The sequence below is a fragment of the Geospiza fortis genome, unplaced genomic scaffold (genome assembly GCF_000277835.1).
Source record: "Geospiza fortis unplaced genomic scaffold, GeoFor_1.0 scaffold192, whole genome shotgun sequence".
Lineage (NCBI taxonomy): Eukaryota > Metazoa > Chordata > Aves > Passeriformes > Thraupidae > Geospiza > Geospiza fortis.
In genome coordinates this window covers 5476882-5497641 of record NW_005054315.1, presented here as the reverse complement: position 1 = coordinate 5497641, position 20760 = coordinate 5476882, and the positions used below count along the sequence as shown (strand labels likewise).

At 38.1% G+C, this 20760-nt stretch overlaps 1 protein-coding gene across 1 annotated transcript in view; it reads left to right on the top strand.

Annotated features, from left to right (window-relative positions):
• Positions 1-20760, top strand: part of LOC102033201 (pinopsin-like) — a 75001-nt gene that overhangs the window by 19506 nt on the left and 34735 nt on the right. The window contains exon 2 of the mRNA XM_031056226.1: positions 7214-7539. Coding sequence (XP_030912086.1) covers positions 7214-7539 — 326 coding nt within the window. The remainder of the gene's footprint in view (positions 1-7213; positions 7540-20760) is intronic.

Here is a 20760-nt window from a genome sequence, read left to right as displayed (position 1 = left end):
GTGAATCACCCACCGGGGAAAGGAAAGTCTGTTTGCAGTGTTAAAGTCTCTCCCCTACCTTGCGGCTTTCCGACAGCTGCTTTCATGGGCCACGTCACCTTATTGGGGTGCTATTTTAAGAATAAGCTGTTCTAGCATGAAAACAAAGGTTCTCTTCTTTTATCTCTGGGAACACAGGATTTCTTCTTCTATCCCTGGGGCACTGTTTCTCATCTCTCTTATCTTTCTCTGTTCAAGGTTGTCATTTAAATCACAGCTACTGCAACATCTGCTTATTTCAATACTGGTTCTTCTGCTCACAGCTGTAGTTAGAACACTACACCCCCCCAGTGCATTCCAGGAATTACTGGGAAAAACAAAGTCTGATATATCAAATATATCTTCACCACAGCCTTACAAAAGAATTTCATCCCAAGACTAAGGCATCTCCTCAATCCCTTCTCATCTAGCATTCGACTCCTTCTTCACTGACCTCAGTGTCACATGTTGTTTCCTCTACATGTCTTCACCCTTTCCTTCTCCTGATTCGGGAGAGAATTGGTGTTTATAGGTTCATTTGTTCTCAAGCTTTATCAATTGAAACAGTTTTTATAGTGTTCCTCAGTGCTGAAAGGTCGATCTCGTCCAGACTCTGCAATCAAGGAATTGCTGTGTCTTTCGCTGCCAATCTTGTGGTCCCCACTGGCACTGCATCATCAAGCCATGCTGGCTCCCGGCGCCACCCTGCACTTTTCCTGCATGCAGGGTGCCAGGAAAAAGAAAAAAAGCCTGCTGCCGCTGCTTTTGTCTTTCTGTCCGCAGCATAACTGGCTAAAAGTGGCTAAACAAAGTCTCATGGCGGTGAGATAGCCACAGCTGTGCAGTGCTGCTCCACTTGTGGTGATTTTGGCCGTGCAATCCCAGCCATGTGGCCACTGCTGCACCAGGCCAGCGGTAGCCACTTCCGACCCCAGGCTGCTTCTGGCCTTGCTCCCACCCCAGCACTGGCCACAGGGCCACTCCTGGTGCTTTTACTGGGATAAACAAAGTCCATTTGACCATGCTGAGAGAGCTGTGGCCACATGGCACTACCCTAGGCATGTGGGTTTCAGCCGGGCAGTCCTGGCCACATGGCTGCTCCTGGTCTTGGGGCCTCCCCCAGTGCCAGCTGTGGGGCCACTCCTGGTGGAGAGTCCTGGCCACATGGTTGCTCACAGCATTGGGATAGTTCCAGTAGCATGGCCAGGCATGGCAGCTGCAGAAATCCCAGCTGAGCCATGCACTGACCAGGCCGTGGGGGCCAGCTCGGCCAGTGCCACAGCAGAGCCCGGCCAGGCCCTGCCAGGCCAGTGCCCAGTTACCTGTTCAAAGGCTGGAAGCCAGAGAGCTTTTTCCCAGGTTTTGTTCGCTCTTAAATGTGCTTTTCCATAGAGGCATGTTAAGCTCTTTTAGGTGATTTAACCAGGTGTCAATCTTCAAAACTAGCCAGCTGATCAGCTCTGCCAGATCCCCACAGGGAACCACCCCCACAACCTGTGGACTTTCCCCCCCAACTGAAAACCAGACTTTGTTAAACCGTGATAGTTACTGAGGTTGGTACACAGGATGCAGGGAGGGAAAGGGGTTGTAAAGGCCTGAAGACAGCCCAGCAGAAGAGTGAAAACAGTTTGAGCAGGTAAAAGAGAGCTTTGTTTCCAGCAGTGAAAGGTATTGATTCAGCCAAGCCTGAAGGATTGTGTGCTGACAATAACAGTATTAATACTCATGGGTGGAGGATCCTGCACCCACTGAGAGAAGCATGACCTCAAGGAAATGCCAACAGGGTGCAGCAGTCTTGCCTCAGATGTACAAGACATTTACAGGCAGGATTTGTAAGCAGTGAAGGATTTCTGATAGCTGGAGTCTCTTGTTCTCTATGTTGCACAAAAAGAAATTCTAGACAGGACCTCTTAAGCACAGACCCTGTGGGTGTGAGAGTGTGAGTGAATGAAAACTATGAGACAATGCCTGTGAGTGGGTAAAATCAACCTTCATGGAGGCTGGGTGTGGAAAATCTATCTTGGGTTTTTGCAAGCACTTGAATTTAGTTTTTCTCCATTAATTTTTTGTTGAAGAAGGTGCTATTGTATCCCTCCATTCTCAGTCTGCCTAAGGTTACCTGTGTTTTCTTTTCATTGCCCTTGGTCAATGTTGATAACTGGAACGTAGTGGAGGATATCCCTTTCAACGTACAATCAGGACTGCTCCAGGAAGCCCCAGGACTCAAACCATGGTGTAGTCTAATGAACTACAGGCCATTTGAGAGGGCAAATACGTCTAAATTAGAAGTCAAAACGTTGATCCAGTGTAGGCTGAATTCCTGGGATTCTCAGTTTTTCATAGCCTCCTGACCATGGGTGAGCTGCATCCCCTTTCCGGTTACTACTACATCAGTGAGCAGCATAAACCATCAAAAATGAATAAGAAAATGTAACACTTTTAGATAGAACCCATGGGAACAAAGTGTAATGATTTGCTGAGCCTTTTACAGCATACTCTCTGCTGTGCTGCCAGGGAGAAATGTACAGATCCTTAAATAAAAGTAAAGAATAGATAATGTTTCAGATGATAGCCCTATAAATAGATGTCTGTCCTGGTTTATGACTTCAAATTTAGTTTCGTGCACTCTACTCACTGCACCTAATTGCCATGTAGCAAGGTTTATGCTCCACATCCAGCTAGTATCAAAGTCACTTATTTCCATGGTTAACTTTTGAATAATTATCTATTCCTGTAATGCAATCTGCATGCAGGAATTTTTGACATTTTTCGGTACTGTTCAGTGAGAATCTCATTTTTGTTCCTATGTGCACATGAAATGTTGGGGGAGCAAATTACATTTCTCAGTATGATTGACTCCTGTGGAGTTATTTGTCTAGGTATCAGCTTGAGGCTCTAAATGTTTGTTGGAAGCAAATTCCATTTAGATTTGCAATTTGTGAACCTAATTTTGTTGCAGTTCTAGGAAAAATTATTCATTTGAAATTAATATACACAGTCTACACAGTCATAAATGTTACTACTCAATAAATGAAACATTGGCATAAAAAATTACAATTATTTTCTTCTTTTTATAGCTTGCATTAATTTTTTTAATTTGTTTTCTGGTTGTTAAGGCCATGGAGATTGCACTCAAGTCTTTTCTTTAGAGACAATCCTAAAGTATTTAATTGCATTTTGTTTTTAAGCTGAGATTCTCACTAGTTCCTCCGACTACAACAGATAGTGCATAAAATAGAATACCAGATAGCTGCAGGATTTCTAGCAAAGGTCACTACAGTTAAATGCACCTGGCATTAAGAAAACTCTGTATGCAAAGCTAGGAGGCATAATGAAAACTGGGAGGCTTTATTCCACTTTAGCCAAAACAGATTACAAGAAGGTCATGAGGAAGGGCTGAGGAAACTACAAGCCTGTTAATCTAAAATCAGTACCTGGAAAAATTATGGAGAGGATGACACTGAGTGCTAAAGAATAGCATGTAAAGGACAAGGCAACCATCAGTTTTTTTGCTGGCAGCTCATTCACTGCAAGGTGACAGGTCATGCACACCTGATCTTCATATTTCGTTTCCAGCCATTGTTAAATTAAGTACTGAACACAAAACCTGGTTTTGCCTTTTCTACAAAATAATGTTGTTTCAGTCCAACACATGAGTATCTGTTATAATTGATGAAAGGATAGTGGTGTATTTTTAGGATTCAGTTACTGAACTAATAAGAGTGAGATTAAAAAAAATGTTTGCTTGGTTTTTTGTTTTAATTAAAAAGCTGAGAATATTCTTAGCAACCAGGGACGCTGGAGCTCCTCAGTCCCAGCATTGCAACAAGGTTGCTCTTGATGTAGTTTGGTTCTGATCAGTCTTGGCTTCTGCGTTAAGGTGAAATGCCCTCTATCAGCAAGGTTGGATGCAGCTGCAGTGTTGGGGCACATCTTGTGACTTTGTCTTCACTGCCCAATGTCACACAAAGCAAACTCAGGGAGGGTTACAGCGGCCTCTATTGTTCCTATTTCTTCCTCACCTGGGTAATAGGTGTTTTAATTAGTCGCAGCCAATTCAACAAAATGTATCTCACTGTTGGAAAAAGCTACTTGTTATTTTTTTATTTTGATTTTGGATTTGAATTTATATTTTTGTCTTTCAAAGCACCAGTTCTTTCAAAGTAATTATAATTTTTCTGAAAAGTTAGTTGGACTTACTAAATTTGAACCACATAAAGAATGTTGAATTCTTTTATCTCTTATGAACTACCTCTTCAGTGTACTCCTCATTTTCCCCTGTCTTGAAAGTAATAGAAGTCAGTGTGTAGTGGTATTAATTGTAGTGTTATTAAAAAGTTCAAACCTTGAAGTCTTACTGTGCCAAACTCAAAAATAATGGAATTTTTTCATGAACTTTTGTGGTCTGGCATTCCATAAATTACAATTTTTGTCCTCCAGAGAAAAGTGTAGTTTGTGTCATGTCAGCGGGACTCAAAAATAAGGTGAGCAAAGATGAATTGGCTCCTGCCAAGATGTGCAATTAAATGTAATGAATTTTCTTCTAGATAGAGAAGAAAATTATTTTCTCTAATTTAAAAGCAACTTTTGTGTGTTTGTCTGATAGCTAATATTTGATTCATTCTTGACTGACATCACCATGATCCTAATTTACTATCTGAACATTAATTCTATGCCGGTGTAAGAACGAATTTTTCTGCGTCTGAAAACAAGTATCCTGCATTCATGGTCAATTGTCTTCAGAGCCATGCCGTAGAGCCATCCATCATAAATACCAGTGTAAGAAAAGCTAAGCAGCTTCCTTTGGCAATAGGTGAAGATGAGAGGAAGAGTAAATTATGCCATAAATCATGACAATACACACCACAAGAAGCTGCTGGGCAGTGGCACAGCCACAGGGATGAGCAGGCAGAGCTGGCAGCCAGGCTGGACCTGAGAGCCCCAGGGTGAAAGCAGAAATCCAGGAAGCAGGGCCCCAAGCTAGAGAAATCTGAACATCCTGTCTGGATTTTCTAGGCAGCCCCACACATGCAGGAATGTAGGATATGCTCAACAAAAGTACAGCTCACTTGCTATCTCATCAAAGTAGGGAAAATGCAGTCTCAATTGCCATCAGAGGTACAGTGAGAACAATAGATCCTTGCTGTACAGCACCCAGCTGGGAAGGGAGAGATTTCTTGTTCCTGAGACAGTTTTCTGTTAGTCCATGATTGTCAAATCTAAAGAACAGAAATAGATCTGTAACACCTGACAGAGGCCTAAGTTTCAAATATAAAGTCTGGATTTTTGCCTTAGGTGCCTACATGAGCTAAATGTTTTTGATAGAAAGGAGCTCTTTAGTCAAGCAGATAAAAATATGGAAAGCAGCAATGCTAAGAAAGTGAAGATAATTAAGTGTGGGCTGGGAGCATGAAGAGAGTAGTAGATTCTTTGCTTTTGAGTCCAAGGGCTTTCAAGAGTGGTGTTATGTAGGAAATCAGCCTAGGTGAGGGATGGTGAGAAAGTCTCCCTGTCTCTAAAGTAGCCTAGCTTTAAAGCCAGTTTATAAGTCACCTGAATTTAGTGGAGCTATTACAGCTGTAAATGTATCTACTCTTTAGGGCTGACTTCCTAGTACGGAAAATAATTTAGTAGACTCTTGTAACAAGAAAGAAATTTTCTTCTTCAAAAGTTGCCTTCTCCTCACACCCTTTTGCTTTCTTTCCCCCTGAGAAATAAGGCATCCTATTGCAGCAAGCAGTGCTTGCATTTCCCATGGGTCCTTTGCCTACCCAGCTCTGCATTAAGTAACTGCAAATTGTCAGAATGACAGAAATAGCTGTGCCTGCATCCAGTTAACTCAGAAATGAGTCACAGAATTGTAAGGAAAAGTGGAGCAAAATGCTGTGCCTGGGGAAAATATCCCACTGTGCCCTGTGTGGGTCTGTGTGTGGGTTTTATTCCCAGGTAAAGGATAGAGTAGTGCTATTCCCAAGGGAAGTCTCTGACTCACCTCTATTCCATGCCTGGGAAGGAGCTACAGGAGAAGCTGACAGTTAAATGGGGAAAATGGATTGCAGTTATGGATTGCCCTGAAGAACACCTTTTCTTTTAACCCATTTGCTGGGAGTAGGTACCACTCAAAAGCAAAGAATTTTGGCAGGCTATATATCTCAGTGCTGTTGCTAATAGCAAAGATCAAGAAAAAACTCTTGGAAAGAGCTGGACTGACATTGATCTATTCAGGTTTTTCTTCTTACAGGAGCAAAAGGAAGGGGACTGGAAAGCATATTGGAAAATATGGTTTTAAAATATGGTTTTAAAGCTCTTCAAACAAGTTCCTTCTGTCATAAGTCCTGGGAGTGGTATCCAGTGTTGTGTCACACCGAATTTCAAGGAAGCTGCAAGGAGAATAAAACCATAGGAAATAACAAACCCCTCTCCATTAAGTTGTGACTAAGAACCTACCATGGAAAACCATACAGTTTTGAAGAGGGGGTTGGATCCCAAACCTTAAAAAAGAGAATGGAAATATCCTACAACCAGAATTTTAAAGCCTTCCTCTGCAAGATATAATGGATTTATGACACTTAGGGCTTAATAATAACCTAAATCACTTTTAAACCTGATTGTCTAATATATATGAAAATAAAGTTGCAACTTGCCATATCCCAGTCATGATGTTGTTGTCGGTTTTTTCCATATATGGGTGGTCAAAACTGAAGGTTCATCTAGCTGATGGGGAGAGCAAAAGAAGAAAAAACTTCTTTCACTTTGGGGTTCCCAGTCTTAAATATGTGGCTTTTTGTTTTCTTTTTCCCTGTAAAAGTCAATACACTATTTGAAAATGCTCATGGATTTTAAAAGTTGAATAGTCCTTATCAAGGGAATCTTTCACAATTTTATTAGCTCAGATAGAAAATGGATTTCTCCTGAGTAATACTAAAACAGATAAAGCTGAAAACCTGACTAGAAGATGGATATCTGTCAAATATAAAAATCTTCCAATGTAAGATAAATCTGAGTTAAACAAAATTTGACAGGATGGACAGAGCAACCAGGAGCAGTGAGGATTAACGTATAGAGAATAATGGAAATTGTTTCACTGTTGCTTCAAATATATAATAACCAAAAAACCCATCTGCTTTCTTGGGATTTGGAATGGATACATGCAAAATAATGGAAGTAAGCATTTATATTGCTTGGTTCATTGCAGGTGTCGTGTCGCTGATCTCCCTGGCCGTGCTGTCCTACGAGCGCTACAGCACTCTCACCCTGTGCCACAAGCGCAGCGATGATTTCCGCAAGGCTCTGCTGGCAGTTGGTGGTTCTTGGATTTATTCCTTGGTCTGGACTGTGCCACCTCTGCTTGGTTGGAGCAGTTATGGGGTAGAAGGTGCAGGCACAAGCTGTTCAGTACGCTGGTCCTCAGAGTCGGCTGAGTCCACGTCCTACATCATCTGTCTGTTCATCTTCTGCTTGGCTGTCCCCGTGATGGTCATGATGTACTGCTACGGGCGCCTCCTCTACGCGGTCAAACAGGTAAGCAGCTGCCCGCTCTCATAGTGCAGACTGCTCTCAGGCAGGTTCTACATTTCTATTTTATCTAATTTGGAAGTTCTGGTGCTAGAGAGCAAATCAGCAAGCCAAAATGAAATTGAAAAGGCTGCAGAAATCCTCAAGGAAGGAGCATGAGGTCTTCAGCAGTCTTAATTCTCCTGAAGCTCCAGTCAAAACAAAGAGATAACATCATACAGATATGGATTTTGTGATTGGCAATACTGTGGAAAACAGTATATGGGAAAACCAGCATATTAGAGGGAAGTTTGCATTTGTAATGAAGTAAAAATTCATTTATGAATTTTAATAAATAATTAATAATTATTTTATTTTTGAATGAATTTTATTATTATGAATTTTAATAATTCATACATGTTTATGAATTAGACATCCATGCAAATACTTCCTGGTTTTGGAGTATAAAATTTAATAATTTCTGCTCCTTAATCTCTGGAATCTCAACTCTACCTCAATGTAATTCTACTGTGATTTTTTGAATTATCCCAAGGATCATCTCCTCCTTGTAATTCTAGGCCACATTTAAATTTTCCTTCTAACTACAACCACCATTACCACTACTATCTACTACTACCACTACTACTTCTACCACTACTATGATACTTCTCTCAGTGGTTTAAGGTGCACTGCAGATATTCCAAAATGAAACAGACCCTGAAAAGGGTGTGGTATTGTGAAGTTTGAATACACTTGGGACAGTAATGAAATTGTTTAATGATGAATAATGAGAGAGGAATTAATGCATAAGTGTTCTCTATAAAGCAATTCTCAAAAATGTTCATATGAATTAACTAAGGATGTTAAAAGGGGAAAAAAAGCAGTAAACCCCTGAATTGAGGCACTCCTACAGAATTAAAGTGAATGTAGTTTGATTTGATTAGTCATAAGGAATTAAGTTTGATTGTTTTACACAATTTGTCAAAACTTTGAGAACACTTTAAGCCCAAATGGGAAATCTTCTCCTCTTTGAGTATTGAGTGGGCCAGTAAAATCCCTTTTATGAATCACACATTAGTACTCTTCTTAAAAGTTGTGCAATATTAATATAGAAAAAAATTCCTGTCATTGTAAACCATTCAGTTGAAGTGTCAGTCCATATCTGATCCCTGGACAGCAGTTTCTTTTGCCAACACCTCAAAGTAAGAATATGATCTTGGAATATGTGGTACTAAAACCATGCAGAAGATACTTGTTTCTTAAAACATTAGCTGCTCTTTCCTTCAGCCCTCACTGCCCTTGCTGACAACAGTCATCATCCACAGTGTACAAATACCTGCATGGATGAAGCTTCTGTAGCACATACTTTAGCCTCTAGTGCTAAATGTAGACTTGTGTTATTCCAATCACTATTTTTAAAATTCAATTATATTTTATATTCAATTATATCAAAGGCATTCATCACCTCACTGATCTGCCTGATTGGTCTCAAGAAGTTGTGGCAAACATACTCAGGGAACAAAGTATTATAGAAATGATATGTGCACTCTATAGCCACTTTCTATTTGGTCATGAAGACTAGGTGGACTGGGCAGATTAGGTTGATTGATCAATCAACTGTGCAGAGGGGAGAAAAAAGAGGGGAGGTAGAGCATTTTCCATCCATCCTCTCTTCTCCATTCTCCTCATGCCTTCCAGAGTGATCTGCAAGCCTGTGGAGTGTTGAGGTTAGAGGATCCTGAGAAATTTTGTAAATGGTGGAAGTGAAAAAAAATTGAACCCAATCTTGCATAACCTGTTGGAGGGACAGGCAAGGAACCAACCCTTGTTAAATGCAAAGGCACTTCAGTGAGGATTCGATCATATCTTTAAAGTTGTTATGACTAGGGGTCCTAAGAGCTGCCTGAGTATTTGTGAAGTCTTGAATAGCTAAACCTTAAATTTTTACACAAAATATCTAATGCTTTCTTGGTGCTTATAAAAGATTTTCTTGATAAGTTATATTCACCAAAGAAAATCTCAATCAGAAATCTTACAGTCCTTAGCTTTCTGTGATGTACCAGGAACTATTTTCACCACCATAATCCTAAAACCTTGCATTTCATAATTTTTTTACGACATATATATAAATTTCTAATGAACATACCATGACACAGTCACTGAAGTATAGTACTTTCCTTTTGATCTGAGGTCCTTTAACTGTTCTGTAATAAATAGGATAGTTCATGAAATGCTAAAGTACATCATGTTTCAAACTAGAGGAAGAGATGAGCAATATGCAAATGAACATATAGTAGTTCTTATATAAAAGTACAAAGAGTAGGTAAGATAATTTAAAAAAGGTTAAGAGAGTTGCATTCATTGTAATGCTGTACCTTTCTGGTGTGGACAAAAAAAAAAGAATTATCTTGCAATTTTCTGGCCTTGTAGAAAAGTCCTGTGTTGCATTCATTGTAATGCTGTACCTTTCTGGTGTGGACAAAAAAAAGAATTATCTTGCAATTTTCTGGCCTTGTAGATTAAAGTCCTGTAACCCTCTGTGGTATGTATTTGAAGAAATATGGAAGCATGGCAAACATAGAAGGTGCATTGTTCCAAATTCAGCTCCTTGCTACATTTTCAGACTGCATTTCATAATTTTGCCAGATTTATAGAAATTTTCTATGTTAGAGCACTGAAGCAACAATGGTATTGCATCCTGAAATCAAGAGTGCAGGAGTTATGCCATTGTTAATAGTGCAGTGTAAATTTATTGAGGTGGGAGAAATATCTTAAGATATTTGGGATAGCTAATGCAAGAACTGGCATGATGCCTTCATTTTTTTCTTTGTGTGGACAATGTTTATAGGTCTGCCTTTCTCTTTTTCTTCCTAAATTTAGTCAGGTGCTGTAGCATTTTGTCACTTGAAGCATAGATCCCATGAAGTCAGCTGCAAGCTGACATAATGGTATAAAGGATTTCATTAATACTGGTTTTATGAAAGATCATCTTTTCAAGGAATTAAAAATCAATAACATCCTTGTATAAATTATGTTAATAGCAAATGCTATTAAATAGCATTAAAACACAACTCCACCACTACCTCAGAGCTCTTGCCATTTATCACACTTGAAGATCCTTAGGAATTACATTTTTCTTTAAAGTTATGAGCTTTTTTTTCCAGATTGGCTTTATCTGGATGGTTGAGTCTGATCAAAGGGGCAAAGTTTTCTCCTTCACAAATTATTCACATGTATTTTATTCATGCACATTCTACAGCACAAGGGAAGGAAGTTGAGGATGGTTTATTTTTTCTTGTACAATCATGGGAATTTTTTTTCCAGTTTTTGGCTTATGATGCTTCTCTGTGACTCTACTCTTTCATTCCCTCTGGAAAAATGTTCTTTCTGAAGTCACTGTCAGTTGTTTACACTTTGAAAAGTGGTCTCCCAAATGTGGAATTACAGAGATTAGCATTGTGATCACTGTAGCACAAAAGACACGATGTGATTAAAATCCTCCACTGAGGGGCCCAGAGAACTCATGTGAACCAGCCTAATGAAAATTAGAAAAACTTTTAAAAAGAGATCTCTTCAGCCCGCATTATCTCCTACTTACATGCAAAAATCCTGCCCAAGGACAAGAAGGGTCCCAGAAGGATGTTTCAAGAAAAGTTTTCAGTTTGGTTTTATAAAAGACTCTCATCTCATTGTCAGTCTTCTTTCATTGAAAGCTGTGCTTGAACAAAGCTTGGAACTTTTTGTGAAATGTAGCTAGGACATGGAAAAAAAAGAAAAAGGACTGTAAGCAGAGCACAAAGACTTAAACATGCAATTCTTACTCTGCAAGAGACTGTGTGTTGAAGTGAGCAAAGGGCCAATGTTTTATGGAGTTCTGGAGCAGATGGACTTGAAATGTGACCTGATAGTCCTACAGTGTGATGGGTTTTGTTTTGTTTATTTTTCCTGTCATCATTTCAGTTCTACTTTGTCTTTGAAAAACCAAAAAGAAAGAAAACAGAAAAAATATTTAGGGAAAATTTAAAGACTAATTGAGGCAGAAATTGGCCTTACCAGTATGTCTGGTCCTCCATCCTGTGATGCACCTGTTCTTGCTTAATTCCTAAAAAGCATCTACCTTTAATTAGTGACCAAAATGTGAGTCCAGGTAGTGCAATTTCCCAACTATTTCCCTTTACAGCAATATTTTTGTTTCTTTTGAGAAGTGCCACATGATTTCTGACTTCCAAATATCATAGGAGATCTAGATCTAGAGCCTTTTATTGTCCCATCTCCTGACTTTTATGAGTCTTGTCATCTTGTTGGGGAATAGGGAAAGTCACAATTACACAGTAGAGAGCTGTGTATTCCTCTTTATTACTCCTCTTCCAGATTTCAAAGTACCTAATTTAGCAGAGGAAAAGTGTTTCCATCTCTTATGTCAAAAATAATGCCCCAGAGTGAAATTATCACTTGGTTATAAAGTAAACTAATTTTTAAATCTGTATGGTGAAATTTCGACTCTAGGTTATTTTTAAAAGATTTGGGTATAAACAGCAGTGGTGACTTCGAAATCTCCTGTGCTCATACAGGAAATCTAAGAGAAAAAGGAATGAAGAGAGATAAATTTTTATAATTTCTGATTCCTTAATCTTGTTTTATATCTGTACTATTTGGAACAGTTAAACAATATCTGTAAAAGCATTTATTGTATCATTATTCCTTAAAGTAGTAAGGAAAGGACAACAAAGTGGAAGGACCGCGCCTGTGAATGTGTCCAGTTTTACATCTCTTTTGGAAATGATCATTTGGAGGAAGAGAGCACATTAGGGCAGAATGCTTAATGATTTAAACTGAAAAAAAATCTTCACCTAATACAAAGAATAGGATGGGAACATAATTATTTTTCCATCATTTCTTCATGTGTTCCATATGCCTATCTATAGAGAAACTTGATTTTCTGAAAGTTCATATTTCATGGCACTGAAGTTATGATTTACACTGAGAAAGCTGATAAGGCAATTAGGCACCATTAAATCTTAACTTCTTAGAACCCTAAATAAATCCAGATTTGTAGTCATAGAGGCAAAGTTAAAAAAATTCCAGTTCTTTAATTAAAAAAATAAGTCCTAAGAAAAGTAATTCAGGTGAAGATGATGTAGACCTGATTGTATAGTTCCTGTAGATCATCCCTTTCAAATGTGATTAAGTATGTTTGGGATTTGACTTGGTTTCAGGTATGTTTGACCTTTGCTGCATCTAAGCCTAAACAGACAGATAGACTCGTTAGAAAGCCATGTCTTGTTATTTTCTACCATATACTCATAAATTTTATTTCTTTCCATTGGATCTTAATATACCCTTTCCCTTCTAGTTTCTGGTGGCATAGAAGAAAAATGATAAATAGTTTTGCCTTTACTTTTTAAACCTTGCCATAAATATATAGTAATTACATCTCATTCAAATGAAAAAGAGATTTAGCTTGCAAATTAATTAATAGATGTCTTCTGTCCCATTATCACGAAGAAAAGGGAACTTATTAAAATAGAAGTCTCAGGTTGAGAGAATTGTAATAAACTTACAAAATATAATGAAATATATTGGCTGGATTATTAACTACTATAAAGTGATACAGCCTATCACAAAAAATAATAAAAATAAATATTTCCAAATTTTCTGTACAGCATTCAGCAAGCACCTAGCAGAAAATTTTCAGCATTGGCTTACTGGGCAGTTTTTTGACCTTTGCCAAATTCTTCATGTGCAAGCCACCCTACAGCCAGAACTCAAAGCTGGCAACAGACCATTTTTTTGATTCTGTGATGACAGGAATGTTTTGTGATAACCGACACTGTTTTTTATTGTTTGATTCTATGGTATTTGCCATAAGAATGGGCTTTAAGAGACAAATTTGCATTCCTGTGTAACACTGCAATTTTTTCAGAATTTCTAGATCATATCTCCAGTAGAAAAACTGACTGCTTTTTGTTGTTTCAAAGTAGAGGAGCACTGAAAGACATTAGACTGCATATAGTATGTATCTGTGATGAGTTCTTTGAAATTCTGAGTTTTTTCAAATCTTCTTGGCTTCTAAACATGATCAAAATTATTAGAATTCTGTAGGTGAACTGATATCTGGAATAAAAAAGCATGGAATACTTGGGAAAAAAAGCCATATATCACTATTTCTTAGTAAGTTATTAAATTCTGTTGAATATGTAATTTATTTAGACTCAGATTGCAATCTGTAGATGGTATTACATACATAAGATATCCTTGCATATCAACTCTTTCTGTTTAAAAAATTTTTGATAATTTCTGTAAGCACTCTCATCTTCACAGCTTATGAGTCCCATTGCTTCTTTTCTCCTTTACCCTCACAGCATTCTTTAGATAGATCCCTCCCTCCCTTCCTTCCTTCCTTCCTTCCTTCCTTCCATGATTTCCATACATTTTTTCCTTTGATGGTTTGAAGATGCTGTGAATATACGCTGATTTTCCAAGGCTTTGCAAAACTTATACTACTGTCCTATACAGATGAGAAGAAATTTTCAGAAATTTCAGAAATTACCTAGAATTCAAGGCATTTTAAGAATCTATCTATCCTATTTTTTTTCTCTCTACATTCCCTCTGTACTCAGTAAAGAAAGAAAATCACATCAAGGAGTTTATTCTCAAAACCAAAAAATTTTTTTCAGCTGATGGTACATAAGATGAGTAGCATTAAAAGAGGCAAATTCTATTATAACAAAACAAGGAAATAGTTTCGCCTTAAAAAGAGGATATGGTGTATCATAATTATTATATTTTAATGGTACATGTTTTCAATTATTTTCAAAAAATGCTAAAAAAGTTAAATCATTATGCTATTATGTAATTGCTATTTAATGCCAGGTCATAGCATAAAGTACAAACATAGCATAACTTGAAGAAAAAGCTGTAGCATTCTGACACTAACTTCTGACATTCATACTTTTATAAACAGCAATGTTCAGATGCCAGTATTTCAGGTTTCAGACAGTTATATCCTTACATTTTTGTTCAAGAATATTTTGGTGAAGAAGGTGCTGATTATTCCTGTTAGCTGATATTTTTTAAATTTCATTTTCATGGGAAACCTGTTTGAATAAAAAGTTGCTTTCATTAGCTAGGAAGAAGATTTACTAGTATGCTTAGTTTTTAAAGTGGTTAATTAGTCTTTCATAACTATTAGGGTTTTGCCAGGAGTCAAAGTGATTATTAGGTAGCTATCATGAAAACACTGTAAATATAGTATTGATTTTTGGGGTTTTCTGCTTTCAACTGCAAAAAAATTTCAGTTTTTTGCACTACATTTATACCAGTTTTTATTAAAGGATTCTGTCTCAAGGGAATAAAGTTCAGTGTTTTCTGTAACAGTGGAGAAAAATGTCAAATCCTGAGAAATAAAGGAGAAAGCTCACATTTTATTTTCTTTGTGTATAGCTGCAAGGCTTATAAGTTCACCATCTCAGCTTTTAGGAGAGTAAAGGCATGTGAATCAATACTACCTAAAGTACCTTTCAAAATCTTTAAGGACATCAACAGCTGTGCTTGCACAGACACCTCTAGCTCACGAATGACAGGTATACTCACTCAGGGCTGTTCTCGGCAGTTCTGATTAAAAAGTGTCAACTGAATGTTATAGCATGTCATCAGATTCGTCTTTGAGGTCTGATCATGCTGGAAGGGAAGCAGACATGAGAAAAGATCATGATCTTCTTTCCCCTGTGCTTGCAGGAGTATAAATCATTAGTTAATTGTCTGCGTTTTGCAGAGAAGCAGTGATAAAACTTAAGTGTAAATCAGGCACTGTATAAATTCATTGTAAATCAAATTAATGTCTGGTCAGAAAATAGGAATTCATTATGTTTGCCACTTTTCATACTTTAGATAAACTAGGGAGAAAATAAGTCTGTCATAATCTTTAATGACAAGCTCATAGAAATTTAAGACCTGATCCATTAATCTCTGGATGCACACAAAAATAGCTTGTGGTTTAATGAGTCTTTTAGTTTACAGCAAATGGTGTATATCAATACCAAGTGCTCATAACGACTCAGTTCAGGGTATGCTATAGTAAAGCTTTTTCCTGATAAGAAAAAGCATGAGGTTTTTTTGTTTGGTGGGGATTTTTTGTTGTTTTTTTTCTTTTTTGCTCACTCCTTATAAAACTGGAAAGGTTAAATGTACAGAAGGGTGTTTTGTACTGTAAAACATGCAGGGTTTTGTACTTACATTTCAGCATGCAAGAACTTAGCTACACTTACTTACTCTTCTGTAGTTTAACTCCACTTCAGAGACTAACTTGTGACCTGAGGCAAACTCCCTGACTGAAGACTTGGAGGAAAATTAATTGTCCAACGTGTAGCAGCAAGGCAGCATTGTACCCTAGAGAAACACTTCTGAAGGTCTGTCCGCAGACCAAGGCCAGTGCCTTGGCCACAGCAGAGAACTGGTGCAGTTTGCAGGGGCCAGGTGGTGGCTGCTCCTGGGCAGGTCTGGGAAAACATACCCAGCTTCCAGCAGACAGAAACCCATCTTTGTGAACTTTGTAGTACAGAGGCTTCTGAGGCTTTTTAAAATTAAGTACTAACATATAACTTTTCAAAACTTCTGCTCCTGCTGGAAGAAAAGAGATACAGTTCAGGCACTTTCCCAGTTTGCCCCTGACACTTGCTTTATGGGGAGCTTTCTTTATTGAAGGAGTATTTCTCCAAACCTTCCCAGGAGAATTGATGCCCATATATAACGTCATGTAGACAGTTTTATGTTTCTTCTTATTAGGCAGATGTGTTATTTTAATTTCACTTTATTGGTAATGCAGTTGTTAGATTAACTCTTCAGCTGCTTAGTTATAAAGATCTTCATATTTAAAAGCTCAGGAATCCTTGTGCAGTAAATCAATATCCTTATCCCTATAAAGGATAGGAAAGAAAAAGATAAGATCTTAATTAGCCAATGTTTCCTTCAGAGAAATATGTATAAGGTGCTTTACTCTACTTCTCAAGTTATTTTTAATCTGTTGACTCTCCAACTTTTCTATTTCATACAGTTTTCGTTGTAAGGTAACCACTGTCCCCTTTGTGGTCTTAATTCATTCTTCACTTGTTATTTCAATGTATAAAACTAAGGAGGTGAACATTCACTCTTAATTTATAGTGTCTAGGGTCCTGAGACTTCATTAAGCATCTTTTTTTTTCAATGGTCTTTCTTTTAAAATGTCTACACCATATGCATCTTAAAACAACAAACAGTGGTCTCTGGCTTGAGGTGGAGTCACCTGGTCTTACAATGAATGGGTGATTATTTGACTTTTAGTAGTACAACTGACATCTGCTAAGCAGCTAAATTAATCACAGATGAGTAGGTGCTAGGGTTGCCTTAGGGTATATTCCAGACCTCCTGTACTTGGGAGTGGTAACCTGAATTTAAATAGGAGACCTGTCAACTAAAAAGCTTCTAAGGTAATAAAAAGCATGAAGGGTATTTCTAAGGGGAATCTCAGCAATATTTGTTTTGTTTCTGGTCACTTACATGGCAGAAGAAGAACAACATTGCAGTTTCAGAAGGCTGTGATATTAATTTTATCTGGTAATATAACACTTCACTTGAAAGTACCCCAAACATGGCAAAATAGATTTTAATTTACCTGAAATCTTGCTACTTATATTTGACCTATTAAAGATTAAATAAAAACAAAATTTGAATAAAACCGACCTGCACAGAAATTAAAAAGGAAGAAATTAATAAATATACTGAGACTAAATGATAAACAATAAGACAGACAAAAATCGTGTAAACACAACCAATAAAGAATGGAACTTCCCTTACCTGGAGCACACTGAAGTATACACATTTTTTTATTCCCATTATCATAGTTAAAAATTTGGTTATATGTCTGTAAAACACTGCATACAAGCTCCTACCTTGCACAGAAAATAGAATGAATATTGCCATTAGTTCCTGGTTGCAGCTGTCCCTGGTTAAATACCAGTAGCACTCTGCTCTGCTCTGATGCCCTCAACATGCAGTTGGGCATTTAAAAACACCTCTCTCTGGGAAAGTTCATTTAACGAATTCACCTTGAATAATTTTTGTACTTTCTCTATTGTTATGGGTTGCAAGAGCTCAATAAAAATCCTTAAATGCTTTACCTGATCCCTGAGCAACTTCAGGATAAATGTTCAGTTCAGTTAAAATGTCAGTTGAAAGAATTGACTTTCACATTGCTCTAACCTGGCCTTTCTGCATCAATCTTTAATCTTTTCTGAAGAAAATGTGTAACTTTGGTTGGTAACTTGGCCTTGGCCTTTTATTAATTGCATGCTACTCCTGGGAGAATTTTCTTTTTGTATGTTTTCTTTCACTATTCAGCAGTGTAAATGATCTTCGGCCCTGCTTATGCTTCTGTGCTCCAGGATGGTCAAGGCTCAGTAGGTGCTTAGCCATGTCAGCCTGGAACATTTTGGATTTTCTCAATATAGAATTAAATGGATTTGCTTTGGTCTCCATTGCTTGCCAGGTAAGTTCAGGATGTTAATTCAGTCTAAATGTCAAGTTAAAAGTAATACAATTCCAGCCTGCTGAATCATCTTGTTAACTCATTCTTCTTTTCACTTTGACCTTTCCTTAGGGAGGTACAGGTATTGCTCGATTAGTTTCAGCCTTTCCAGAAGAATGGCAGAATTTTATATGACTACACCATCTCTGAGGTCATTAAATTCACACTGGACAGGTTTTTACTGGGTCTAACTATATCTATCCCTGCTTACTCATTGCACTGTGAAGAATTCTTCTGTCGCAAAACTAAGAAATGAAAGTGTTGCTCACAAGTGAACTGAATTTGCAATATCCTTATTTAATAAATATTGACTTGAAGAATGCTGGACTTGTTAGTGAACCATTGCTAAAATAGTATATATATCTGGGCACTAATTGTCCCAGATGTATTGACCCTACTGAAATTAGAATTAGAAGGAATTCTAGAGAATTATTAAAAATATCTGTGTTGATTTTTCCTGGCTGTAATTGTAAAAAAAAAAACAACAAAAAACAAAAAACAAAACAAATATATCCAAACCAAAATTAAGCTGTAAAAAACCAAATTGTTCTAGTGCCAATCTCTTCTTTGCAAAATAAAGGATATATTATACAATTAGAAGTAGTATTGGTTTGCAGATTGAGAGTGAAACACAGATCTGACTGCTTGCCATGTGCTGAATGTCCATCCTTAGTGTGTGACATCCTCAGTAGTTACAGCCCCCTTTAGTAGACTTACAGTAAATATCCACGGAGACCATCAGCTGGGAAGTGAGTTCAGTTGATTAGGAAAGCAAGGGACAATGGCCAGCAACAACTGTCTGAAGCAGGAAAGCTGAGAACAAGGCATGTGAGTAGCTTTGTCAGCAATGTCACAGATCAGGGGTGAGGCAGGCAATACCAGGTGGCAACAGCACCTGAGGTACAGTTATTTCTGCAAAGTAACTCTATCATACATCATATATCTACATACATGTAGGATAAAGGGCTCTTGGTTACCACCCTTCAAAGTCATGGCAGAGTTAGTTTAAGTAACTTAACGAAAAAATCAGTTCTCTCTTCAGGAAAATCAAAACAAATAAGATGAAAGTGCTAGGAAAGGGATTGAAAGAAACATCCCAAATGTTGTTGTATCATTGTATAAATTTGAATATTGCAAGGAATATTGGTCATCCATTTGAAAAGAATATAAGAAAAACAGAAAAGGTGAAAAAAGGGTAACAAATGCTATCAGAGCTACCAAAGTTGTGTTCAAGGAGAGATTAAAAGTGAGAGAAATATCCTCAGCAAACACCATTCAGATATTATTGTCTTTCAAGTATGGTACTACATTTCAGACACTCAAGGTGAAATCCCAGATTCCAAGATTAATATAATATGATTAATATAACATGATCCAAGCTGGAAAGCATCCCGGCCCATATAGAGTACCACTGACAACCCTGTGTATATAGCTAGTGTTTCAGAAGAACATGAGCTCTGAATTTCCAAGTACAACTCCATAAGTGATCAAGAGTTGACAGTGTCACACCTATTCCTTCCTTCCCCTTCCCTTACCATTTTCCTTTCCTTAGCTCCTCCTTTCCCTCCCCCCTCTACCATATTTCCCTCCCATCCTCTCCTGTCCTTTTCTCTCCTTCTCATTCCTGTTAGTCTCAGCAAGAAGCTTGCTGATAACAATTGTTTTCATCTAAATTAAAGCACACATTAAGGTATAGCTACCTGATCATGTTTGCTGACTGAACCATTCTAATGGAACCCCTATATTAGATTACTCTTAGATTGCTCCTGAAAAAAACCTGCAGCTGTATGAACTGATACCTTCTTGGACACAGTCAGTGGTCTCACTGGCAGAAGACCAGTTTGCTGTCTGTTCAACTGCGACTTTACTCTTTCAGGATTCTAATCACCACCAAAAAAAAAAATCAAAACATACTAAAGAATAGCCATCATAATTCATAACATTCTTATACTGCACCTTTGTCTGTCCCCTTGGAGTATGTGAGAATGCATGGCAAGTAGCTCAAATGAACCATTACAGAGTGATAGTAATTATTCTGCTTGGATAAAAAATTTGGAATCTGTATTGATTATTTTCAGTTGTCATCAGTACTGTGTTATTCGTCGTGTTCCCCTGTAGGGAGAATTGTAAGGGGGCACAGTATTCCCCAATGAGTTGCAGCTGTGTTAACACCTGTAAGTAATTAAGGGGGCACAGTATTCCCCAATGAGTTGCAGCTGTGTTAACACCTGTGAGTAATTAAGAGCAAGGGACGTAAAAGGGTGGAGTCAGCCAAAGAGTCAGAAGACTACAGGAAGAGCTAGAAGGAGCAGGAGAAGGCTGCTGTAAGTAGGAGGAAGACTGCAAGAAGAGCCAGGAGAAGGCTGCCCAGGAGAAGACTGCAAGAGCTAGGAGAAGGCTGCCCGGGAGAAGGCTGCTGCAAAGACCGGGAACCCCAGGAGAGAAGAATCCCAGGAGAGGGTGAGGACCAGAAGAGTCCCTGGAGAAGATGGTGAGTTCCCCCGGAAGGGATGAATAATATCAGAAGAAGATTGACCCCAGGAGGATAGACCCCAGGAGAGGGTTGGGGAAGCTTTGGACATGCCAGGGCTCTGTGGCTGTCTGGCAGCAATATCCTTCATTGGATTGCTGCTGGATTAGCTGCAGATGCTTCTGGCTGGGTGCTTTTGGAAAAACACCCGGAGGGG